General features: G+C 43.9%; 1 protein-coding gene across 1 annotated transcript in view; it reads right to left on the reverse strand.

Moving 5' to 3' along the window:
• COL11A1 (collagen type XI alpha 1 chain) overlaps positions 1–27,538 on the reverse strand; it is a 263,380-nt gene that overhangs the window by 213,867 nt on the left and 21,975 nt on the right. The window contains exon 2 of the mRNA XM_081008888.1: positions 10,824–10,991. Coding sequence (XP_080865014.1) covers positions 10,824–10,991 — 168 coding nt within the window. The remainder of the gene's footprint in view (positions 1–10,823; positions 10,992–27,538) is intronic.

Raw genomic sequence — 27,538 nt, forward strand, 5'->3', positions numbered from 1 at the left:
TTGGCACAAGTGACTGCAAAAAGGAAGAAAAGCTCAGACCTGCACGAATGAGGGCCAGATGGACGGAGAGCTTCAGACTTGAAAGGAACTGAACACCTGCCTTGTCTGAACTGTTAATCTAATCTAAAGGATATGCTGAGAATGTTTAAGGCTGGTGGCACTAATTCATCTAGTCTGGGCATGTGCTTTCAGGCTGCTAGAACAAACTGCAGATAGAAAACCCTGTGGGAAGGTCATGGATAGAGGTTTTGAAGCGTTCTCCCAAATTGGGCAGTGGATAGCATTATCTTTACTAGATTGAGTTTAAAAAAACAACAACTCCCAGCTGCTTACTGTAGAAAACAAGGCTTTATGTATTCCTCCAAGCTCAAGTGAGTATCTGTAAATATTAGCATCCTTTGGCCACCAAAATATTAAATGCAATGTTATTCAAAAGCTGGATGCATTTATCTCAGCCTTAAGTTCACTGATTTCAACTTTGAGTATGTCCTGCCAACCTAGCAGTTCGAAAGCCTGTCAAAGTGCAAGTAGATGAACAGGTACCACTCCAGCGGGAAGGTAAATGGTGTTTCCGTGTGCTGCTCTGGTTCGCCAGAAGCAGCTTAGTCATGCTGGCCACATGACCCGGAAGCTGTCTGTGGACAAACGCCGGCTCCCGCGGCCTATAGAGTGAGATGAGCACGCAACCCCAGAGTTGGTCACGACTGGACCTAATGGTCAGGGGTCCCTTTACCTTTACTTTAACCCTGCATATCATCCATTATCTTTACTATACAGTGGTACCTCGGGTTACAGATGCTTCAGGTTACAGACGCTTCAGGTTACAGACTCCGCTAACCCAGAAATAGTACCTCGGGTTAAGAACTTTGCTTAAATAATAAATAATAGATTTATTGCATTAGCCGTGTGGCCATAGCATGATATACATTGAAATAACAACATAAAATGGGGGTGGGGAGGTAGAGGTAGATATCGTCCTGGGCGAATACTTAAAGAAAGAGAAAAAAAACAAAAACTGCTGAGGCTGGAGGAGGACCGTTGAAGGGTCCTTCAGCTCCTCAGATTAGTCCTAACTCAATTGTCCTTGTACAATAAGGCTACTTGGAACTTCGTTCAGTTGTGCGGCGTATCGACTGCAGCTGTGGTGTTAAGGAAGAAGTTAGTGCCGCTTTCCTCTTCATCACACTAAGCAGGAAGTTAGCTGTCATCTCGGTAATCCAACAATCAGAATCCTGCAAAAAGAGGGACACTATCCAAGGCTGGATTGGGAGATGGAACTTATTCACGAGGGGAGTTAAAAACCGAGATCTTTCATCTGTCCAGTTGGGACAGAAGAGCATTACATGTTCCATAGTCTCCAGGGCCGTGTCATTACAGAAGCATGTTCTGTTTGCGATGGGAACTCTGGAATAACGACCCGACAGAACTGCTGTAGGAAAACAGTTGAGACGGGCACAGGTAAAGGCCCTTCGCTTAGCCTCCGAAGAAATTGTGAAGCAGTATAGAGGGATCCCTTCAGGGGGTGGAATAGCTAGGGCTAGGCCTGAACACGGTCCTCTTGCACAAGAAGCTGTGTTAGAGAAGTCAAGTTGCTGTAGTTTCTTTTTAATTGGGGGTAGGGCCACCGGGCTGATACACTCTAAGTTAAGAACAGTTTTACAATTCAAATTGAGAAGAGAGCGGAATTTGAGGTTAATTGTAGTTTTCCAAGGGGAATTATGAATATCTCTTAGGATCAGATTGGAAAAGCCACCTCTAATTCGAGCATCCGATGCTAATAGGTGGAAGGTGTAGGAAATGGCTCGACTCCATGCTCGTCTAACAATTGAAGGCTGGGTGAACTCGAGTCGTAGGGCTGCACCTGAGACACATCTCGGGACGCCGGAAAGAGATCTCAGAAACATATGAAGTGGGCGATCCAAGTTACCTGATATTGCTGTAGTCCATACTTCGCATCCATATAATAATTTAGGGACAACTTTGGCATTAAATATTTGAATTGCTGCTGGAAGGTGTTTGCCGCCCTTCTGGTGGTAAAATCGGACAATGGCGTTAGAGGTCGTGGTTGCAGCGAGAAAGGCAGATTGTAGATGGGTGGTCCAGGAGAGATTATAAGTGAATATTAAGCCTAGATATTTAAAGGCTTTTACCTTTTCTAAGTAGCCACCTGTGATCTTAAGCGGCTCCAACTTGAGTTTGCGGGAACGAGTGAAGTGGAGGACTTTCGATTTTTTATAATTAATATTAAGAGCTTCCGCCTTACAATAGGCGATAAATGCATTAACTGCATTTGCTAGGTCCGCAGCTGTTCTGGATAAGATGACGGCATCATCAGCATAGAAAAGGGAAGCAACGGGGTGGCCTGCTAAGTGAGGAGGATACTTAGATGCTAGCTTCAAAGTGGAAATTGCATCATGAAGATAGAGATTAAACAGTAAAGGGGCCAAGAGACAACCTTGTCGGACGCCCTTGGCCGTTGGAAATGGAGTAGTGAGGGAGCCGTTAGGACCAGTTCGGACGCGAGCTGTGGTGTTTGAATAAAGGGAGATAATTAGGGAGAGGAGGTGCGGATCAATTCCCAGATGGGCAAGTTTGGACCATAATCTCTGCCTAGGAATGGAATCAAAGGCGGCCTCCAGGTCCATGAAAGCGGCAAATAGGTGGCCTTGCCTTGGAGCAGTGTATTTACTGGCAAGGTGATAGAGAGTTAGACAGTGGTCCATGGTTGACGCTGACTTTCGGAAACCAATCTGTTCTAGCGGTAGAATGTTCCTCTCCTGGACCCATGAGAGAAGTTCCTCCAGTAAAACAGCGGCAAATATTTTCCCCGGGATGGATAATAAGCTGATGGGGCGATAGTTCCTAGGGATGTTTGGCTGGCCGCCTTTGAAGATCGGAACTATTATAGCTTCTCTCCAGGAGTCGGGGATGTCTAGGGCGGAGGAGATAGCAGTGAATACAGGAGTCAGGTGTTCGCTCCACCAAAGAGGATCAGTCAGGAAAAGGTCCAACGGGACCATGTCTGGGCCGGGGGCCTTATTCCTTCGCATTGACATTATGATGTTGAAAATGCGAGTTGAGGTAAAGTTTATTGAAGAAGTGGGACTAAGAGAGCAGGAACTGAGGTCCGACGGGGATTGAAGGAGATCTGTAAGATGGTTTGGAGAAGCGAAACTGGTTGAATAATAGGCAATCCATTCATCAGCGGAAATCTGGGTAGCTGGATTGAATGGTGCCGAAGGTCTAACTAGGCGCCAGAAGGAGCGGGAGTCATGCCTCTCTACAGCCGAACGAAGAGTGGACCAAGCCTCAAGGATGTGCTGCTGTTTCTTGCAATGAATCATGTTTCTATATGTCCTTTTAATATCTATGAGCTTTGCACGGGTTTGGGGGTCGTTGGAAAATTTGATGATTCTGACCATTTTCCTAATTCGCCTTCTTAGGGCTTTACATTCCTTGTCAAACCAGGGCGATTCAGAGAAGAGGCGTTGGTAAGTAGGCGAGGTGGTGGTTATGTAAGTTGTTGAGAAAGCATCAAGTAATTTCCGGTATTGGTCAGCGGGCAGGATTGGATCAGAGGGAACTGCAGACATATCAAATGATTTTTGTATGTCCAGGGCAAGAGAGGAGCTGAGGCTTGTCCATTTCTTTGTTTTGTATACAGGGTGGCTTTGTACCATGGTTCTATAGTTTGAGGGGGCTGGAAGTGGCTCTATTAGGTTTAACATTAGAGTCAATGGAAGGTGGTCACCACCAAAATATTCAGCCACTTCCATTTTTGTAGAAATTGAGAATAGCTCCGGCGTCAATAAAATGTAGTCGACAACACTGGTTCCCCGGGAAGTGATGCACGTTAATTGCTGCGAGGACAAGGGAGTAATGTTACCATTTGCGATGCAGAGATCGTTTTCCATGGCCAGTTGGGCCATCAGCCTCCCCGACGCATTTGTTATAAGATCAAGAGAGCATCTGTTTCCCCAGGGGGGCTGCAGGGGATTGTCCAGGAGTGCTGCAGGAGATATTATATCATCGTCGTTGGGACCTATTCTTGCATTAAAGTCGCCTAAGAGGATTTGAGGGAGTCCTGGGTTAGTTGTTTGAAGATCATGGAGCCAAGACGAAAGTTCAGACCACCTTTCATTGCGGTCGAAATCATTAATTGCTGGGGGCAGATATACTGTAGTTATCAACCATGGGCTTTTGGTCTTTGGGAGATGGATCTTTATGGTGAGAAAGTAAGGGGAAGATTTAATTTCCTCGCAAATAGTGAGGGATAAGCTGGTTGAAATAAGACAGGCGAGGCCAACTTGGGGGCGACCCCTGTTGGTTAGTTTACGAGCACAGGAGCTAAAGGAGCAATAATTTGGGAGAACGATACTTTGTTGGGACCAGGTCTCTTGGAGGCACACAATGTCGAAAGAAGAGATGAAATTCATTGCTTCAGGATCCATTTGCTTTGTCGCCCAGCCGTTAACATTCCAGGAGACAATTTTAAGGCTCTGGGATGGGTTGGGTGCGTCTTTCAAGGAAACAATTGCTTTTGCTTGATTTGTGAGTGAGGGTTGAGTCTGTTCATATCTAATGATGTCGGATTTCCGCGGAGATAGGGAGCCGGCTGGTGTTTGTCTCTGGTCTGATCTTTGTCAATTATTTCCCAAGGTGCTTTTAGGGATTACTTTTTTATGAGCCGGCCCATTGCTCTCCATACATGGCAAACTAGCCAAGTGTTCTATAGTTTCGGCTGTTAACTGTTGAATACTGACATTAGTGGTCACCGGGCCTTTGAAGTGTGTTATCTCTTTCCGTAGGTATTTTTCCGGTACCTGATTGTGGCCTAATTCCGCCTCATCTAGGTACCTCAGCTTGTCCCAAGAGCCTGGTGAGTTCACCTTCGGGATGGTTCTCCTTATTGGAGGTGGTGTAGTGTTCTCTTCAGTGTGCTGGGCTTCCTTATTTGGGGGTAGATTAATCTCAGCCATTGTCTGAAGGTAACATGGCCGACAGGCCGCTGGGTTTTGTTCTTGTGTAGGGTTCAAATTATAGGAAGTCTGGTCCTTTTTATGGGCGTCCATATTGATTTCCTTGTTTATATCTCTCCCAGCCAGCTTAATTCTTAGCATATCCAATCTTTCTAATATTTCAGCTTGTATTGGAGATGGAAAATGGCAAAATTGCCTAATTAAGGTATTTTCTTCCGCGGAAAAAAGATCCTCATCTTCATTCTCTTGAAGTTGCAGGTCTTGCAGGTGGGCATCTTTCCTTTTTAATTTTTGAAGCTCTCGTTTCTGGAGACCAGGCCGGGTTTTGGGAGGTTGCTTCTCCTTACTAGGGTTTACGTGCTTGGCTTCCAGAAGGGGATTCGGTGGTGCCTTGTTTTCAAAAAATCTGAGAATTTTTATCTGGGCCTTTAAGAATATATATCTTGATCTGTAGATAAACTTGGCCAGGTTCTGGTCTCTAAATGTGATCATTGCTGTCATTGAACAACCATCATGATGCAAATAATCTACAGAAATAATGTCATATGGCTTTACTGCTCCTGGCAATATATCATTCAGAACGTTCAAGGAGCTCATTCTTCGTTCTTTCCCTGTAAGGAAGCCCTTTGATTTTGGAAAGTTTGAACTTTGCTTCAGGATGAGAACAGAAATCGTGCGGCTGCGGCGCAGCAGCAGCGGGAGGCCCCATTCGATAAAGTGGTACCTCAGGTTAAGAACAGTTTCAGGTTAAGAACGGACCTCCAGAACAAATTAAGTTCTTAACCCGAGGTACCACTGTATAGACTTAAAGGGAAAAAAACAAACATAAACACACAATCCTCTCAGTGTCTTCCTGTAAAAAAGCAACTTTGGTCCTCAAATGGTCTTCAGAATAACAACTTGATACAGCTCTTCAAGCTGAAGCAAGTTAACTGCAAATATAAGCATTCTTTTGCCAGCCACATATTAAATGTGACAGTTTTCATTTGAGAGTTTGAAGGCATCGCTTGAGCATCATATCTCAAACTTTGAAATGTGAATGAAATTTCATTTCGTGTATCCAGTACACCCAGGCTGGATTGAGAGGGGATGCAGGCGAGCGTATGCCCCAGACAGCAAATTATGGGGTGGGGGTGGCCGAATGGAATCTGCCTGGCAGAGAGGAGGCATGCTGAGCATGCCCAGGACTGACTCCTCTTTCACGTTCCTTTGAAGGCTAGAATGCTCCATCCATTCTCAGCCAGCCTACTCACTTTCCTGCATGCAATACCTTCCTGCCTAGGTGAAATATACTCGGAGTCGAGAGTGGATTTCATGCTCTTTATTCAGCTCATAGTGGTGAGGAGGAATAGAAGTTCCCCCATAATATCTGCTTTATATACATTATTTACACAATGGGCTGCACGAGATTGGCTAATTCCGGGATTCTCCTGTAGGCCAATCAGGCTGTGGATTCACTTCCACTTGGAGCTGGATTGGGTGGCTCCTGCGGACAAATCATACTGCTGCATTGTTCTAGGACCAATCAGACTGCTGCATTCTGAATCCTATTGTTCTAGGACCAATCAGACTGCTGCATTTTGGATCCTATTATTCTAGGACCAATCAGACTGCTGCATTCTGAATCCTATTGTTCTAGGACCAATCAGACTGCTGCATTTTGGATCCTATTCAACTCAGTACATAACACTATGGCTGCAAGACCAGTGCTAACATACTAGGCTGCTGTGATTACCACTGTATACAAAATCCACATCAGTATTAAATACAATTGCATCTCACCTGCCAAACATTACTGAATGTGCTGTCAAATATCAAATACTAAAATCAGGTACCATGGTACCAGAACTGCAAATATAAAATATTCTAAGATATTCAGGAAATATTTTATTTTTTAAAACTCATTTTTATTTCAATTTTACTGCACAAACACCCACATGCCCAGATGAAAATGAAAGTTATAAATGAACATACAAAAAGACGAAAAAATGAAAATTACAGACGCAAATATGAATAACTAAAAAGAAGAAAAGATAAATATATCGTATAGTACTAAGGTCCAGTATAAATAAGAAAAACAATATAATGGAATGGAAAGTCAACCACAATAAAAGATGAAATGAAATATGGAATAATTATATTCAGGAAAGATTTTAGTGATATGCCTTGGCTTAGCTCAGCACTGCAGCAGAATGACCAAACAAACAAATAAACATATAAAATGGTTGGTTGATTGAAAACAGCAGCAGTCCCCTTCCCAGAAGCCCACAAGTTTGTTTGTTCATACTAGGTCCTGAATTGGCTTAGCATGATGTGCTCATGAGGACAGTATCAGATTTTGTGAAGTTCTATGACAAACTGAGCTGGTTTGCACGTAATGTTAAACCATAGTTAACAAGTAGTTGTAGTTTAATGAAAACGAGAAGCATAGTGGTGCACACAACTGATTAGCACTCACTTCGCTCCTTCCTCTCTCGTGTCTTCATGAGGCAAGAAATCAGAGACATTGCATATGAACAAGCACACACACACACACACACACACACACACACACACACACACTATGGTTTAACATTATGCACAAACCAAGGCTTTGTCAGGTTTGGGTGACATGGCAAGCAACAGTTAATTTTTTAAAAAGGAAGAAGACTCTTCCAAACGCTTCCTCGTGGCCACACCAGAGAAGGACAGGAGTTAGTCACAAGACCTGGGGAAGACTAGGCTCAGTCACATAACAATAAAACATGGCTTGTCATGTTTTAGTTTACCTTGGGTATTAACATTATTTTGCCCTCCACTTCCTTGTAGCTATTATTCTGCCTGCCATAAGACTATCCTGTACTGGAGTTTAGTGCTCTCCAGTTACATAATTGTTTTTAAAGGTAGAATAATTTGTTCAGGTAACAGGGGAAGTAAACTCACTGACAACCTTAAAGTGATAATGCTTTGTTCACAGACGGTTTTGTGCTCAGTTCATTAAAGCTCCACTTCTTTTGTTCAAGTGGAGAACTCTCTCTCTCTCTCTCTCTCTCTCTGTGTGTTTTCTTTTTTCCTCCGCTGTTCAAATGCCCCCCCCCCACTTCTTCACCTGCATTCCCAGAGAGAAAAGCTCTTGAGGCCATCTGGGGGGCAGAAATGTTAGTTCCTCAGATTAGTTCTAACACTAGAAATCCTACAAATGTCACAAGAAGAAAGGGCGGGGAGCGAGGAAGACAGAGCCAAAGGCTATTTTAATTTAGGCAACTGCCAACACACAGCATAATGAGCATGTTTACTCTGGCAACCAAAACACACACACACACAAAAACCCAAAAATGAGCAGCTTCCATATCACTGCCAAACCTACCAACTATATTACAGTGCCGTTCTGAAAAAATAAAAGCCACCACCACCAGCCTAACTGCAAGTTAACACAAGACTTATTTCCCCTCAAGGGAATGTCTGTTCTGTACTCTCCAGCCCTGGCTTTGGCAGAGGGCATTTTATTCTCTGCTAACAGCTTCTAAAAGGCAACGGTCCAATGACCATTCAAGAGCTTTCAATGGCAAGGTCACTGTGATTTAAGACTGAGTGACAGCTCCACTCTACCATCAGTTCTTATTTGTGTAAGCGAGCCTCTTCTCAAAAAAGAGAGAGAAAAGCTCTCTAGCTAGGGCATTAGGTGGCAGGAAAACCCTGATAAAGCAAGGGGGTTCTTTAATACTGTCGAAGAGTGACCCTGAAGAGAGTGCCATTCTTCCCGAGCGACTCAGAGCTCGTTTTCAAGGGCAGCTGCTGCACAGGCCAGCCGAGAGATGCTGCTTCCTCAGGAGGAGACAGTTGTCAGGTGGCCAACACTGAGAGAGGAACTCCGCTCGCATAGGGCCAGGAAGGCTGACTGTTTAAATCCCATTGGAATGAATGGGATTTCAGTAGCAACCACCGTGCAGGACCGCAGCCACTAAGTTGTAAATTCCAGCGTGTTTGGAGATCCAGAATCTCATTTTTCTTCTCCTCAGGCTCGCCAACTGCTCCTTATTTCAAGACTAATATAGTGGTACCTTGGGCTAAGTATTTAATTCGTTCCAGAGGTCCGTTCTTAACCTGAGACTGTTCTTAACCTGAAGCACCACTTTAGCTAATGGGGCCTCCTGCTGCTGCCGTGCCGCCGGAGCATGATTTCTGTTCTCATCCTGAAGCAAAGTTCTTAACCCGAGGTAATATTTCTGGGTTAGCGGAGTCTGTAACCTGAAGCGTTTGTAACCCGAGGTACCACAGTTCCTTCTTTAAAAAAAAAAAGTTAATACTATCTCTGTACTTCAGGCAGATATACTTTCTGGTCTGGTTACTACTGACAAGGTGACCCTCTGTGTCACAAAAGCTTATCCCCTGCTAAGGCATACCCTCCAACATTTCTCGGATGAAAATAGGATAAAGGTAAAGGACCCCTGGACGGTTAAGTCCAGTCAAAGGCAACTATGGGGTTGCGGTGTTCATCTCGCTTCAGGCCGAGGGCGCCGGCGTTTGTCCACAGACAGCTTTCTGGGTCATGTGGGCAGAATGACTAAACCGCTTCTGGCACAATGGAACACCGTGATGTAAGCCAGAGCACATGGAAACAACATCTACCTTCCTGCCACAGTGGTACCTATTTATTTACTTGCACTGGCATGCTTTTGAACTGCTAGGTTGGCAGAAGCTAGGACACAGCAACAGGAGCTCAACCCATTCCAGGGATTTGAACCACCAACCTTCTTATTGGCAAGACCCAAAGGCTCAGTGTTTAGACCACAGTGCCACCAGCATCTGATGAAAATAGGAATATCCTATCCATAGCCTCCAACATTTCTCTGATGAAAATATGGATGTCCAGTTCTATTTTTCTAGAAAAGGAGGTGCCAGAACTTACCATGAACACCACCCTTGTTCTCTTAGAATGGCAATGGCACCCTTTGTGGCCCTCCATATACTATTGGACTACAGCTGGCTGGTGCAGATGGGTCTTGAAGCTCAACATCATCTGAGAAACTATGTGTTCCTTACTCCTGACATCATATCCTAGTCTATAATCTGAAAACAGTACAATCCTATAGATCTCTACCCCAGAGGAAGCCACAATGAAATCACTGGTGCTTAAGAATAGAGGCTAAACCAGTTTTCCAGTTCCGTTACAATGGGAAACTATGATTTAATTAAAAATCCGGAAGCCTTCTGCTACAAAGGGAAGGGGTGGTGATTCTAATTTACATTATTTGTTTCTAAATTGTCTGCAATCTACAACGTAATTTGTTGTGGTGCCTGGATAACTTTACCAGAAAGAAAATGAACTTTCTATACCATCACTTCCTGTGATGCTTTAATGTACTTCCTAAGGAGGGGTTGGGAACTGTTCCATGGTAAAATGTAGCCACACAAGCCCCTCTGTCTGGCCTTTGGGACTCTCCCCAGGCTACACATCAGACCTGCATGCTCCTTGAGTGCTTTCATTTGCCAGGAAGCTGCCATTAAACTCTGATAATGCTTCTTGTTTTCCTGAATTGAGGCTGGACAGGGGATGAATGAGTCTACTGTACGAAGGTCAAATTCACATTTGGCGCTCTGCTCACTTTGGCCTTTGGCCCTATCTACTACTCATATGGTGCACCTGAAAAGCTGTCCAGAAGAGAATGTGGTCCTCAGTTTGAAAACAGGTTCCCCACCCCTGTTCTAAAGTGTTGTTTGATGAAATGAAGTGTTGGTAAATGAAATCATAACCATCGTTTTGGGGTGTCATAAGCTCAAAGACAAAGCCAAGAGCCTGTAAAAACATAAAAGATCAACTTCGCCCAAAAATAAATATTGCAACTCACAAACAGCTCCCCTCACCTGGGTACAATTGTTTGGTTGGAGCACTGAGTTGTGCATTTTTTGAAACTCTGTAGGCAACATCTGATCCTTTGGAATTCCTTCTGTTTATGCAAATTCCTGCTGTTTTTGATATTCCTTCCGGTGAATTGTGAAACTCTAATGCTTTGAGCACGTCGACTGGTTCAGCTGAAAAACAAAGAGAAAAAAGACATTATTCACACTCCCTCCAAAATATTGCATTTGCTCACTTCTTAGAAACTGAACTGATGTATTCAGGAGCATGTTCAGGGATTAAACATCATTTTGGGTCTCCCCCCCCCCCAATAAAAGCTCTGGTGGTACAAAGCCTATTAGCAAATGTCCAATAAGCCCAACAGCCCTTGAACTCCCTTGCTTGTGCTAGCAGAAGTTAGGATCTCATGAAATAAGACTGGTCAGAGTCACAACAAATGCAGGAGGCCAGTATCCCTCCAATCCACTAATCTCCAACCTCTCTGTCTTTTTCTCTAGAAACAGATGCAGCAGAAAGAAGGTTATCAGGAAATCAGATGTGGAGTTAGGAAGATATGACTGTGCATACTCCAAACTAATATGGCAGAGTTGGCTGGAGGAGGGAGGAAGTCTAAGGCAAGAGTCTGAAGGCAGCCCTGTTTAGGGAAGCTTTTAATGTTTAATAGGTTATTGTATTTTAGTGTTCTGTTGGAAGCTGCCCAGAGTGGCTGGGGAGACCCAGCCAGATGGGCGGGGTATAAATAAATTATTATTATTATTATTATTATTATTATTATTATTATTATTAGAGCAATGGAAAGAAGGAAGGAAGGAGTAATCAAAGGGTGACAAAGGTCCCCTGGATTTAAGAAATCTCTCTTATTTTAAAGGGGAAGGTCTTTAATCCAAACTATCATACACCACTTTTAAAGCATTTTTGCTTAGACCCCACAAGAAAGATGTCTTAAAATGTACCACAAACTTTACATTTGTCAGGGTGCCATGAAGCAGGAGCCTTGTGGAATCTGTGCCTCAAAGAGGTGAAGTCAAAGAGACAAATTTACCTCCGCCACAAACTTCAGCAGTTTTTAGACCAGAAGCATTCCATGGGAGAACAGAGAAAGGATCAGGGAGGTGCTAAGGCACTCCTAGGATGAGCAAATTGCCATATGGGTGCAACACTGTGGAACCGCTCAGATTTGGAAGCTGCACTCCTGGCCCTGGGCAACAACACAGGTTGTGTTGCCACCACAAGACAATCAACTCTTACAAATTGTTGGGCAAGGAGCATGCATGACTAGCGCCATCTTTTGTACGGCAACTACCATTTATTTATTATTTATTAATTAAATTTACACACCATCCTTCTTCAGAATATCACAGGGCAGTTTACAGTATAAAAACACAAAAATGCATGACATATAACCACCCCCACCCCCACACACATTGTTTAATTAGCCAAAGGCCTGGGAGAAGAGGAATGTTTTTCACTGATGCCGAAAGATATGCAATGAAGGCTCCATTTGAAAACCAAGGCACAGCTTCCAATTGGCTGCAGGAGCCTCCTGCACTCAAGCGGAAGCCGCATTGGATGTTCAGTTTCCAAAAAACGTTCACAAACCGGAACACTTACTTCCAGGTTTGCAGTGCTCGGGAGCCGATTTGTTTGACAACTAAGCCATTTGAGAACCAAAGTACCACTGTATAAGGATTTCTTAACCTGAAGAGTAACACTAAAATGTTAACGAGGAGGAAGACAAGTAGTCATAGATTTGCCTTTGAACAGATGCAATGATAGCTAACATCCTTGACCATTGGCCATGCCAGCCAACATTTAGAGGGTACCACATTGGCACAGAAACCTGGTACAGAAGAAATCAAACTGAGAAGAGCTGAGAAGAGACACAGCTACAACAACCAGGAACTCAACTTTGGTAAACCACAGAAATAAGGGTATACAGAAAACATTTCCTCAGTGAAAAAGAGGAAACTTTAAACAAGTTACACAGCATGCTATCAGTTTGATCAAAAGTTGGATTTCATTCAGAAGTCCACCCTTCTGCTCACCACCCTTACCAAAATGATAGTTTTATCATGTTTTGTTGTGGTTTTCACTCTAGCTGGAAACTGAGGGCAAGTCATGGATTATCTCACCACTGCACTGAGCAAAATCCCTCCAAATGTAGTCAGGAGGAAAGGGGTGATTTCTGGCAAGAAATTGGTTCATTTCCTCATCAGAATCCAGAGCACATTCTGAATAAAGACACAGCTGCTTTTTTCTTTAAAATGTAAGTATAGTGGTACCTTGGGTTACAAACACCTCAGGTTACAAACACTTCGGGTTACGGACTCCGCTAATCCAAAAGTAGTACCTCCAGTTAAGATCTTTACCTCAGGATGAGAACAGAAATTGTGTGGTGGAGGCAGAGGGAGGCACCATTACCTAAAGTGGTACCTCAGGTTAAGAACATTTTCAGGTTAAGAACGGACCTCTGGAACAAATTAAGTATGTAAGCAGAGGTACCACTGTAGATAGGAAAACCAGAAGCTGCCTGCAAGTAGACAGTATTCTTCAACCTTGGGTCTCCAGATGTCATTGGAGTACAGCTCCCAACATCTTAGACCATTGACTAAGCTGGCTGAGGATGATGGGAGCCGTAGTCCGACAATGGCTGGGGACCCAAAGTTGAAGAACACTGAAGGGAAATAGTATGTCAGATCACTGGAACTTGAAAGATAGGGTTCTCTTGGTCTTTCCCTAGTCTGCCACAACTTAAGATGTTTCAGGGGGTTTTTTTCTGGCTGCAGAAACATATGCATAAACCATGGGTTGGCCTGTGCACCCGCATTTGTCACTCACCAACATTAAGCACCAAACTACATGCCACAAGGGACACGGGTGGCACTGTGGGTAAAACCACAGTGCCTAGGGCTTGCCGATCGCATGGTCGGCAGTTCGAATCCCTGCGGTGGGGTGAGCTCCCATCTTTCGGTCCAAGCTCCTGCCCACCTAGCAGTTCGAAAGCACCCCTAAGTGCAAGTAGATAAATAGGTACCGCTTTATAGCAGGAAGGTAAATGGCGTTTCCGTGTGCTGCGCTGGTGCCGGCTCGCCAGAGCAGCTTCGTCACGCTGGCCACGTGACCTGGAAGTGTCTCCGGACAGCGCTGGCCCCCGGCCTCTTAAGTGAGATGGGCGCACAACCCTAGAGTCGGACACGACTGGCCCGTACTGGCAGGGGTACCTTTACCTTTACTTTACATGCCACAATAAAACCCACTGTTAAAAATGCATGCGGGAATCAGCTACTTTCAGCTCAGTGGCAGAGCACATGCAGAAGGTCCCAGCTGTGATCCAGGTAGGATTGAGAAAGAAGAAGAAGAAGAGGAGGAGGAGGAGGAGGAGTCTGGACTTGATATCCCGCCTTTCACTCCCCTGAAGCAGTCTCAAAGCGGCTAACAATCTCCTTTCCCTTCGTCCCCCACAACAAACACTCTGTGAGGTGAGTGGGGCTGAGAGACTTCAGAGAAGTGTGACTGGCCCAAGGTCACCCAGCAGCTGCATGTGGAGGAGCGGGGAAGCGAACCCGGTTCACCAGATTACGAGTCCACTGCTCTTAACCACTACACCATGCTGGCAGAAAGACCTGTATCTGGCACCATGGAGAGCTCCTGTGGCTGGTGAGCATAGACAACTGGTGCAATATATGTTCTGACCACCTGGCTCCTGAATGACTGAATAAATGAGCAACACTTGGTAAACAGAACTCTGTGTGTGTATGTATGTGTGTATGTATGTATGTATATATATATATATATATATATATATATATATATATATATATATTCTGTTTGCCCCATTATCATGTCAGTTTGACATTTTGGTAATAAAGAGAATACTTTCACACACATTTCATACAGGAAGCTCAACAGGTAAAGCATGAGACCCCTTAATCTCAGGGTCATGCGTTCAAGCAAAAGTTTCCTACGTTTCAGAGGGTTGAATAAGATGAACCTTGTGGGCCCATAACTCTACAATTTTATGAGTCTCATAATATATGCACTTTTACACAATTTTGACTATAGTTCACAGCTTACAAGCAATTCTTTCCAATGTACTGTATGTCAGTATGCTATTTTCCCTAATATACACATGCGCTTTTCTCTAATATACACATTTTGTACCTCCCCCTTTTAAAACCAAAGAACTGCACCACAAAATTCTAAGGAGGACAAATTTCAAAGCATAACTGTGTTCCTATTAGCATATTGGTTCAAGAAGTGAAAATTCCCTGAACCCCTATTTCCCATCCACCAGTTATGTCTAAGCTCTTAGAAGAAAGCAGGTGGCAGCAAATCCTATAACCAAATTTAAGTCCTTTCTGTATGCAGTACTCATCACAACCAGCTTCTTTCACAACAAAAGGAGGTATCAGCTTGGGTCCCATGGCAAACTCGATAGTTTAAAGTATCAGGATAAAATAATGCAAAAGTGCCAAAGAAAGGAACACTTACACATCTCATTTGTATTCTGCTGTCTCCCTAAGATACTCAGAGCGAGTACAAAAGTTTAACCCATTTTATCCCCAGAGCAACCCTGTGGAGTAGACTAGGCCTAGAGAAAGTGGCAAACCCAATGCCATCCAGTGATATTCATGGCTGAGTGGCAATCTGAAGACAAATCTTTCTAGCTGAATTCCAGCAGTCCATTGGTTATTTGGCTTTCAATTCTGTAAACAGGTACTGAAAATTGTCCCAAAGCACAATTGCTTACTGCGGCTCCCCCTGCATAAGAAGATTTAACTGATTGATTAATTAATACTGGCTTAGGGGGATTATAGTATTTTTACAAGGAATATGCATGTACATTAACCAGGGGTAACATTTTTATGGATTCTTAATCTGGAAACTGGATTAGGAAATTCTCAAGAGACATTCCAGCTTTATGATGCTATGACTGTGTTTATAAAAGCCAGGCTCTGTAGCTTTGATCCCTTTAGATATATTGCATCTAACCAACATTCAAACCAACCAAGTTAACCACTGGCTAGATAACATTGCATAAAATTAAGTGAAGCCTTATCCTAGGCAGGACATAGAAACCTTATTATTTATACATCAACATTCATTTGCTGCAGATATGGGGAAGCAGTGGCCCTCCAGATGTTGTTGAACTCCAACTCCTATCAGCCCAGTCAACATAGCCAATGATGGAGTCGTAGGTAACAGAATCATAATACCATAAAATATAGAATCAATGCCGGAATCTCAACTAAATCTTACAGGTCTGATGGCCATCCAACTTCTGCTTAAAAACCTCCAGTGAAGGAGAGTCTACAAGAGGTTTCCTCAACCTCGGCCCTCCAGATGTTTTTGGCCTACAACTCCCATGATCCCTAGCTAGCAGGACCAGTGGTCAGGAATGATGGGAATTGGAGTCTCAAAACATCTGGAGTGCCAAGGTTGAGGAAGCCTGGTCTACAACCTCCTGATGGAGTCCGTTCCACTATCTAACGGCTCTCACTATCAGAAAGTTTTCCATGATGTTTAGTCGGAATCTCCTTTCTTGTATCTTGAAGCCATTGGTTTGAGGCTTACCCTCCAGAGCAGGAGAAAACAAGCTTGCTCCATCTTCCATGTGACAATTGTAAATATACTTGAAGATAGCTATCACACCGCTGTGGTCTAAACCACAGAGCCTAGGGCTTGCCGATCAGAAGGTCAGGGGTTTGAATCCCTGCAACAGGATGAGCTCCAGTTGCTCGGTCCCAGCTCCTGCCCACCTAGCAGTTCAAAAGCATGTCAAAGTGCAAGTAGATAAATAGGTACCACTGTGGCAGTAAGGTAAATGGTGTTTCCATGCGCTGCTCTGGTTCACCAGAAGCAGCTTAGTCATGCTGGCCACATGACCCGGAAGCTGTCTGTGGACAAACGGGGGCTCCCTCGGCCTATAGAGCGAGACGAGCGCCACAACCCCAGAGTCATCCATGACTGGACCTAACGGTCAGGGTACCTTTACCTTTATCACATCATCTCTCAGTCTACCTTTTGCCAGTCAAAACATACCCAACTCCCTCAACAATTCCTCATAAGGCTTGGTTTCTAGATCCTTGATCATCTTGGTCTGCTGGAGAACCACATGTTCCCCATCCCAATTTTAGTGACTTGCTTTATTCCCTCAGCAGAGATGTCAAGCACCAGTGAAGTGAGAGGCTGGAGGGACACTCCACACAACCAAGTTCAGATGGCAATGACTATGGAAAGTATTATTTTTCATCACCGGTAATGGTTGTGTGAATCATCATGACTCGTGTTCCTACTTGCTTGCAACTACAAAGGTCTATGGAGTATAAATATATGTTCAATGTTGCATAGATCCCATTCACGTAGAAACTGATGGTTTACCTGTACCTAAATATATGCCCTATCCATTTTGATCAAAAACAAACTCTTTCACACCACACCCACTGGTGGCAATGAAATTTAGTCTTGTTATAGCAGTATATTGACCCAAAAGTCACTGTTCCTTAACATAGCAGGTACTGCAGTATAACAGGGGCACTGGTAATTGGATAAACTAATGCAATCAGCTCCATGTCTGAATGCAGCCTAAGTGTGCAAGGATACAAATAAATTAGCACTTTTTTGTTCTCTTTTCTGGCCAGAAGCCATGATTTTTGGAGAGGAGGGGTAACCTCCTTATGAGATAGCATTCCCATACCTCACTCTTCTCAGTGGCCTATTTGTGACTTCATTCGTGTTGAAATTCACCACCTGAGCTCACTAGAAGAGGATAATAATAATAATAATAGTAATTTACTGTTACTACGATAGAACAATCCTAGGCATGTTTACTCAAGGTTAACTTTGTCTTGCCATAAAGAAAACAACCAGAGCTAAATGGCAAGCAGTTTTCTGAGCACCAGCTCACTGTAGCAAACAAAGAAAAGATCTCTTTTCTCTTTTGCCTTGCAACTATACTAAAAGCAGTTGTCAAACTTCAAGTGAGGCTCAGACAGGTTGTTTTCTTCATACACTTTTAAAAGACATCATCATTTGCCTTAAACTTGAATTAAAACAGAGCAAACAATTGCTTAGAATCCTAACACTTCATAAAATAGTTGAAAAGAGTACAAATGCTTTTTCTCTCTTAGCTTAGATCTGATATCAAAATTACTATGCATTTTTCTCTCCCCCCCCCCCCTTTCCATTCTAGCATTTCATAAATCTGCATGTCCTCTGTCAGGAACACATGGCAGCAAACCTGGAATTATTCAGCACAGCGCAGCGTATAAGCCAGCCTGAAGGCTGATATCAAAAGCTGCTGAATTTGTGGCCAAACCTCATATTGCCCTGTGAATGTTCTAAAGACACATGTTCCAGGTTTTCCCTATCTGTCAATAGATTTTTATGCAGTTCCTTCCATCTGGAAATAAAAAATGCAGAAACAAACAAACACAAAAAACCATAAAGTAACTCGGAAGGTTTTGCACGATTCCCAATGAAAAGTTGAGTAACGGAGGGCAAGTTTTCCTGAAAGACGATTTGGGCAGCTCTACCCGTCTTCCCGGTGCAGTATGTAGCTATGGGAAAGATGGGGTGGGTGGCCCTCTGCTGTGTATTCTCAGTTCACGCAAGTTCAGTTGCTGAGGCCCACTGAGGAAGGGTCATTGGAAATGTAAGGAAAAAGAGGGCACCTTTCATCATATGTGGTGGAATTGTAAAAAGATAAAGGAATTCTGGGAAATGATAATGAACTTTAAAAAAATGTTTAAAATAACATTTGATAAATGACCAGAAGCCTTTCGCCTAGGAATTATAGGTGCAGATATACCAAAAGATTTGAGAAGAATATTCATGTATGCAACTATAGCTGCAAGACTGCTGCTTGCCCAGCAGTGGAAAGAGGAGAAAATGGCGACAAAAGTGGACTGGCAGACGAAATTATTAGAATATGTAGAGATGGCAAGATTGACATGGAAAATCAGAATTTGGGAGGACCAAAGCTTCAAAAGGGAATGGGACAAATATAGACTGTATTTAAAAGAACACTGTAATCATTTAAGTTCTTTGGCAGGCTTTCAGTAACTTGCAATGTTACAAAGACTTTGGATATTTTGAAGGACCATAATGCAGAAGAATTATAATATGCAGTTAATTTAGATATATAAAGGATCCATGAAGAGGAGGAGGGAAGTCCTAAGATTTGGAAGAACCTTGGTTGATTTTGAAATTGAAATGTGGTCAATATGAAATTTATTTTGTAAATTTAATAAAAATGATTTCCAAAAAAGAAAGTGAGGAAGGGTCGTAGTTCGGTGGTAGAGCATCCTGTTCACATGAAGGCCCAGGCACAATCCCTAGCATATCCAGTTGGGGCTGAAAAAACACCCCTGTCGTGAAACTCTGCCACCAGTCAGGGACATCAGTACTGAGATAGATGGACCAGTGGTCTGATGTGGTATAAGACAGTTCCCTATGTGTCCATGCATACCGTCAAGCTCATTCTCATTTAATCCAAATTAGATCATTTCCAAAGAGGAGACGCAATTTCAAGAGTGTGTGATGAAACCGTTGGCTTCATTTCAGGATAGAGTTAGCGTTACTATTAGCACAGGCACTTGAGGGGGGATGGAGACCGGTGACCAGAAGTCTCTGCCCCTACAGCATTTTTAAAGTGTGTGCAGAATGAATTTAAGAAGGCTATTGGACAAGCTGGAACGTGCACAGAGGAGGGTAGTCAAGATGATCAAGGATCTGAAAACCAAGCCTTTTGAGGAACAGGTGAGGGGGTTGGGTATGTTTCGACTGGTGAAGAGGAGACTGGGTGGAGATGTGATAACCATCTTCAAATATCTTTAAAACTGCTACATGGAAGATGGAGCAAGCTTGTTCCCCCCTGCTCTGGAGGGTAGGACTCCAACCAATGGCTTCAAGATACAAGAAAGGCGATTCTGACTAAACATCAGGAAGAACTTTCTGACAGTGAGAGCTGTTTGACAGTGAAACAGACTCCGTCGGGAGGTTATAGACTCTCCTTCACTTGGAGGTTTTTAAAGCAGAGGTTGGATGGTCATCAGTCCTGTATGATCTAGTTGAGATTCCGGCATTGCAGGGGGCTGTGCTAGATGACCCTCAAGGTCCTTTGCAACTCTACAATTCTTTGATTTTATGAAAGTGTAAGAAGAACAAAAAAGAGCTTCTGCTGCCATGCCAACACCCATCTACACAAACTCTCACCTCGCCTTTGAAAGCTGATGAAACATCCCTCCTCGTCCCATTTTCCACCTGCCAATGTGTGGCAAATTGGAGGCAAGAGGGGATGTTTTGGGTCAGCCCTATTCAACCATTCTTCAAAATCCTCTGCATTATGTTATGATTCTATGTGCTCTAGCAGAAAGGCTGCCCACAGGTAGAAAACGTAACCCCCTCAACCACCTTTAGGCAATTTTAATCATCTGTTCCTTTTTTCTACCAGAGTCCACAGACATAAAAACAGATGAGGCACCACCAGAAATCAAACAGATGAATTTTAAAAAACCAAGCGGCAATGCATCAAAGGAATGTTGGGAGATAGAAAAGATCTAATACGGAAACTCAAACGCCCAGACTACATCATCACTAAGAATTAACAGAATACTGATTGTGCCAAAAAGTCAATGCCTCATGAGCTACGTCCAATACTCTCTCTCTCAAAATCTGCTGCAAAGATTTTGAACATCAACATCAGGCATCCCCAAACTCGGCCCTCCAGATGTTTTGGGACTACAATTCCCATCATCCCTGACCACTGGTCCTGTTAGCTAGGGATGATGGGAGTTGTAGTCCCAAAACATCTGGAGGGCCGAGTTTGGGGATGCCTGATCAACACATTTTGAGCATCAACATTAAACCATCAGAAGCACACCAAGGCAGTCATCAAATCACTGAATGCAGATCTCTGATAATGGCTTTCATTCATTACATTCAACAAGCGTACAACCTGTGTACACAATACTGGATCCGTGCATTTTTACAGTTATTCACATGTAATGTTCAAACGGTATACAGTCTGTACACCTGCACATGTGACAGTTGAGTTGTACATCTACAGTGGTACCTTGGGTTACATACACTTCAGGTTACATACGCTTCAGGTTACACACTCCTCTAACCCAGAAATAGTGCTTCTGGTTAAGAACTTTGCTTCAGGATGAGAACAGAAATTGTGCTCTGGCGGCACGGCAGCAGCAGGAGGCCCCATTAGCTAAAGTGGTGCTTCAGGTTAAGAACAGTTTCAGGTTAAGTATGGACCTCAAGAACGAATTAAGTACTTAATCCGAGGTACCACTGTACAAGCTTACACTCTTTCACACTTAGACATGTGTACAGAGTGCGTATACCTATGCTCATTATAATGGGTGAGAAAGCCTTGTGTGGCAAACAATAGAGCAACATTTATAAATCCAGTGAATTACCCCTATGCATGTTTACTTAGAACAAACATCAGTCGGGTTTTCTGCAGTAAATGGTGAGTTTTTCTGGGGGAAGTGGCTGGTCAAAACAAAAATACTCTTGGACCTGTGTCTAGAAATCATGGGAGAAACTGAAGTAATCATGGGACAAAGGGAAGTGTGGATGAGCCCTTGCTGGGGAGAAAATAACAATGAACACAATGGGAACTACTTGAAAATAGATCTGCACAGAATTGGGCTGCAAGAATAGACAGGCATGGTTGTGTATCAGAGTGAGAGCCACAGGGTTGGTTAGTTGTATGATCCCTACCATACATACACATTCAGGTCTGAAGGTATAATTCCCTCGATTTCTGATGCTTAGGTGGTGAGTGCCATTGTTCATGTAGGCAAAACAGCAGCACCCACTCATAACTGGAAGATAACTGGAATGTGGGGAGGACCCTGAACCCATTTCAGCAGAAATGTTGCTGCTGCTGTTGTTGTTGTTAGAACAAACCCTAGTAAAGGGTAAAGGGACCCCTGACCATTAGGTCCAGTTGTGGCCGACTCTGGGCTTGCGGCGCTCATCTCGCTTTATTGGCCGAGGGAGCCGGCGTACAGCTTCCAGGTCATGTGGCCAGCATGACTTAGCTGCTTCTGGTGAACCAGAGCAGTGCACGGATACACTGTTTACCTTCCCACCGGAGCGGTACCTATTTATCTACTTGCACTTTGATGTGCTTTCGAACTGCTAGGTGGGCAGGAGCAGGGACCGAGCAACAGGAGCTCACCCAGTCGCGGGGATTCGAACCATCAGCCTTCTGATCGGCAAGTCCTAGGCTCTGTGGTTTAACCCACAACACCACCCGCGTCCCTAGAACAAACCCTAAAGGGGGGCAAAAACAGTCCAATGAGGTCTGAGCATGCTCAAGGGCTACTGAACACTTCCAGACTGTGAGGAGGAAATGGAAAACCAGGGGAGCCTGGAAATGGAAGAACTGGAATCCTGAACAGGGAATGCTTCACTTTGCAACATGCAGCAGACAGCATAGTGGGTTGGTGGTGTTTACCTGCCCTCCCAGCAGGTGAGTCACTGCTGCTTACCAGGAGAGGAAGGTACGAGGCAGTAGGGCAGGTGGTGTCGTACAAACACATCAGCTGGAGCACTATATTGGCTCAGCCGGTGTGTTTGCACCGCACCAACCTCACAGGCACCTTGTTCCTCCCAGAAAGCAGAAGCAACTTACCTGTTGGGAGGTCAGGGCAGTGTTTGTGCCCCTTCCCACATTCATTTGCTACTGCCCATCCCAATTATCATTTATGCCATCTACCCCAACCAAGTACTTCAATTGTTTTTCTTTGGTGTCTCTATGTGAATGGTCAGAAATTGCCATCGTCCCTGAATTGAATTGGGGAGTTTAATAACAACTGGAAGACCACAGATTCCCCATTCTTCTCTACCTCTCATTGGAACTGAAAGTATGCATGTTGGGGAACAACTCTTCTAGAAAATGCAGGCATGTGCAAGCTCACCCTTAATGAGAATTGGTACTGTATTTCGTAAAAGCATTCCTGCATTATCTTCAATCAATACGAGCATTTGTTGAGTCTTTAATCACAGACACACAACACCTTTCCAAAGATGGAGAAAGAAATGGCCAAAGCGGGGGGGCGGGGTGTTTCCCTAATAAATGATAGCAGGTTTTTGAAAGTGTGTGCACAATATCACAGCCGATTAAATCCTTCCAAATTATTCTGTTTCCAAATGGCTGCACGGTTGACTCATAGTTCAAGCTCCCTTTGTTTACTGCTCACAATTTTTCTGTCACAATTAATGGCTGGCTAGAATTAGGAAAAGAGAATCTCTATCAGGAGGAGGAGTCCTTTGCTAGACAGTTCAAGGAGAGACAGAGCAGTATACATCCCTAAGCGTTTTTCAGAGGATACAGGCCTGGTCTCACACCAAACGTCCTAGCCAATAAGAGGATACTCATTAGGGAAGCAGACACTGTTTCATCCTTGGCATGGCCACTGAAGCCTCGGCCTTGCTCCAAGTTGTAACTTGCTGACACTGGCCTGTAGTGTAGCTGAAGACCTATCAGCAAAATACCTTAGCAATGAGAAGGGAGTTTTTCCAGGGTGGTGGTTGATGACTCCAGGTTGTGGAGATCTAATATTATAAGACCCATTTCAGCAATCCAGGTTTTTAAAAAAAATTGTTTTAGGGAATGGATAATGCCTCTCCAGATGTTTGTTGCCTCTGCCATAGCTTGCCAACCACCTCTGTTTTGCATACGTTACTGGAGATGGCTGGGTGGTGATGGAGAATTCACTTACCCATAGATCTTTGATGCTACTATGCACATGCATTGTGACCAAGACTCTTAGTTCAGACATCATCTTAATCAATCTTGTATTTAACAGTACTCTTGGCTGGAACAGCACTAGAATCATGAGTTGGGAGAGGACAGGGGAGAGTCCTCCTCCCTCCATACTTTCAGTCACTGAAGGAGAATCATCAAAAAAAGCAGGCAAATAAGTGGGTAAGGGGGTAAGGGGAATGAGTTGCAGAGCCATGGGTGGAGAGCTGAGTGGAAGCAAGCAGGTGAGTGGAACTGAATTCTTCCTCAGCTTGACTTAAAATCCGAGCCAAATAAGAACTGAGGGGATGGTGGGAGTTCATGGTGCTCATGTTATATTTCAGTGTAATGAATCACCAGGGTTCATATTCTGAACCAAGGAATTACAGGAGGTTAAGGGGTGATATGATAGCCATGTTCAAATATATAAAAGGATGTCACATAGAGGAGGGAGAAAGGTTGTTTTCTGCTGTTCCAGAGAAGCGGACACGGAGCAATGGATCCAAACTACAAGAAAGAAAGATTCCACCTAAACATTAGGAAGAACTTCCTGACAGTAAGAGCTGTTTGACAGTGGAATTTGCTGCCAAGGAGTGTGGTGGAGTCTCCTTCTTTGGAGGTCTTTAAGCAGAGGCTTGACAACCATATGTCAGGAGTGCTCTGATGGTGTTTCCTGCTTGGCAGGGGGTTGGACTCGATGGCCCTTGTGGTCTCTTCCAACTCTGTGATTCTATGATTCTATGATTCTACAGATCCTCAGTAACATACCTATTTATTCAGTTAAGCCTTTTCTTTGCCCAATACCAGTTTACACAGGCCATTATTTGAAGCAGATGTGTTAGTAAACCAGCCAGAAACATTTCCTCGTTGTTGTTGTTTTTATATTTAAAAAGCATCTCAGAATTGTTTTATTAGTAACTATTATTCAGTCTTAAAAGGAGAGCAGCACTAGTAAATCCTAATACAATAAAATGAAGCATACTAATGAAAAGCAAAAATAACAAAAAAATTAAAGCAGCAAATGGAATTTAATATCAGAATTGAACTGGTTGTACTTAACTATTGCATAACTCCAAGCATCTCAGATGCATTCCGAAATGCCTAGTTACTGAACAGTCAGCCACAACAGAATACTATACAGAAGGAAACTTGCATACTACACAACACAAGCTAAAGGAATTCACATCATCACATCAAAAAGGGCAAAATAGAGCAATGTTTTATAGAGCATGTGGGGGTTGGGGTGGTTGTTCCCTGATATAAATGAAAAGTTGGGAGAATTTAATAGAAATGCCTGCCCTGTTTACAGTAACCTTAACCCATTCTCCTTTACCCATCCTGGGAATGGGTCCTGTGCCATCAGCAAACTTGTTCCTATATTTCAGTAGGTGTCTGCACTTCCCCCACTTGCTAGCATAACATGTGTGAACCATCCTTTAGGTTCCTTGCCTTAGCCTACCCAATCCAGAGAGAGGAGGGGAAATACTTTGCCAAGCAAAAGAATTCTAACATGAAACCCAATAGGCATGGGTGCTGTGGGACCACAACTCCCATCATGCCTGACCACTGGCTGTGCTGACTGGGGTTGATGAGAGCTGGAGTCCCACAACATGCAAAGGGCCACAGCTTCCCCTTCTATGACGTACCCTAAAACCAACCCATGTGTGCTTGATCTGGGCCACTGTAGGCCATCCCTGACACAAAGTTCAGGCATTGCTCCTAGCATACATAGTCACATAAACATCACCTTGTTGGACAGGACCAAGGTCTATCTAATCCATCATTTTCAACCATGGTCCAGAATCATGGCCAATAGGGCCACCATCCCTTTGCTTGTTCCCACCATATGTTTATGTGTTGAAATTCAAACTCAACAAGTCTGATTTCCCAAGGGGAAAGCCCTTACTCATCAGCATGCCGCATGGTTCCCATCTCTTTTTAAATGCTCTGACTACTTCATATGCCGGGCCATATGCTAGCTTAAACTTCTGTTCCCTGGCTCCTTGCTGCCAGGAGGAGCAGCTGCTGGAGAGACAGCCTCCTTGTGAGGAGAGTGTATGAGCAATTTGTGGTGTTTTTTCTTCTAAATGAAAGTGATGTCAACTGTGATGGGTCGGGCGTGTGCCCCACCTGCCTCTTGCCTGCAGAACTGCTGATTTACACATGTAAATGTGCAGGTGGTGCTGTGGGTTAAACCAGAATCTAGCACTTGCCGATCAAAAGGTCGGTGGTTTGAATCCCCGTGACGGGGTGAGCTCCCGTTGCTCGGTCCCAGCTCCTGCCCACCTAGCAGTTCAAAAGCACATTAAAGTACAAGTAGATAAATAGGTACTGCTTCGGCGGGAAGGTAAACGGCGTTTCCATGCGCCACTCTGGTTCTCCAGAAGTGGCTTAGTCATGCTGGCCATATGACCCGGAAGCTGTACGCCAGCTCCCTTGGCCAGTAAAGCAAGATGAGTGCCGCAACCCCCCAGTCGTCCGCGACTGGACCTAATGGACAGGGATCCCTTTACCTTTACCTGCCACTAGGCCAGATCTGATTCCCCTGCCCCCATGGGCCAGCTTCGGACCAGTAGGCATGGCTGTCTAGCTGTCAATCACCCAACATCTCAAGTGACAACTGATTGGTGCTGAGAGCAAGTGCTTTTGGAGTCCCTTTTCAGGTGCAGTTGGGATTCACACTTTCGGCTCCTGACTGATGCTTTGCAACTGCATCTTTAAATGCTTCACACATGAGGGTGCACAGGACATCAGGCGTGGGGAAGGCGGACTTGGTTCAGGGGAAAATGCTGACTGGAAGGCCTCCATCTCTGAATTAATGGTTGCAGCTGTTACGGCAAAGAGATACTGCTTTTTAAAGAAAATGTAACACAAACATTGTATTGCTTCAGTTTCATAGCAGAGGAGGCTTGCCTGGGTTCCACAAGAGAAGAATTTTCCTGAGTCAGTGAATACAGAAATACCCTACTTCCAAAATTGTTGTATTTTTATGTTGTGGGGGTTGCAAGATTTTGTGGCAGAGCAGGATAATAAATCCTGCTTAGACAACACCAGTGGCCCATCACTATACAGGGGATCAGCCAATAGCCCTCTCTCAACTAAACCACTGAGGTGAGACAAAAGGTATGAATCAAAGTATCACTCTCTGTGCTTCCTGCTAGACAAAATAACTGTATATTTGGAATAGGGAGCGCATTGGTTTGCTTAGAAGATTATGGCTGAGGAGAGTGTCTATGGAAAGAAAACGGAAGTTCAGGAGCAGGTATGCAGGAGGAATCTGTTTAAAATGGGTTTAGACATGGGATTTAGCAGAGTCAACTTCTGTTATGCTTGCAGAGGATCACCTCTTTTATCAAGCGCCCCCTTATATGGTGGTTTTAATGTATAAAGCCTTTAACAACCACAATACCTCAAGGACTGCCTTTCTTTTTCGTGTTCCTCTTCTGCAACACAAGAATGGGACTTTTCTGCAGTGGCTCCCCACCCTAGTCCTACTCAGAGTAGACCCACTGTAATTAATGGGCCTGATGAAGTTAGGGCCATTCATTTCAGAGAATCTACTCAGAGCAAAACTTAGTTATGGACAACCATATGAACATAATATATACAAGCCTTACGCTGTACTGCATTTGTGAAGCATGATTGGTAAGCATATTAATACACACAGCTGTACGCAGTGTTGCATGTATCTGGTTACTTTAGGAAACGAGCAGTGTATACCCATATAACATGCATATGATATAACCTTTACAATGTGTTCGACAACTTGTATAGCAATGCATTGCTTGTATTTTTGGTACCATTGGTAGAGGGGCAACTTGCTGCTCATAGAAATTATGGGGTGAAATTGGAATGTGGGGGGTGGGGAGCTGTGCATATAAGCGCCACAACTGCATTCAGAGGGCAGGTGAACTTGCTGAGATGGACTGGAAGGTAGAATGAAGAGGT

This window comes from Podarcis pityusensis, assembly GCF_964106645.2.
Source record: "Podarcis pityusensis genome assembly, chromosome: 6".
NCBI lineage: Eukaryota > Metazoa > Chordata > Lepidosauria > Squamata > Lacertidae > Podarcis > Podarcis pityusensis.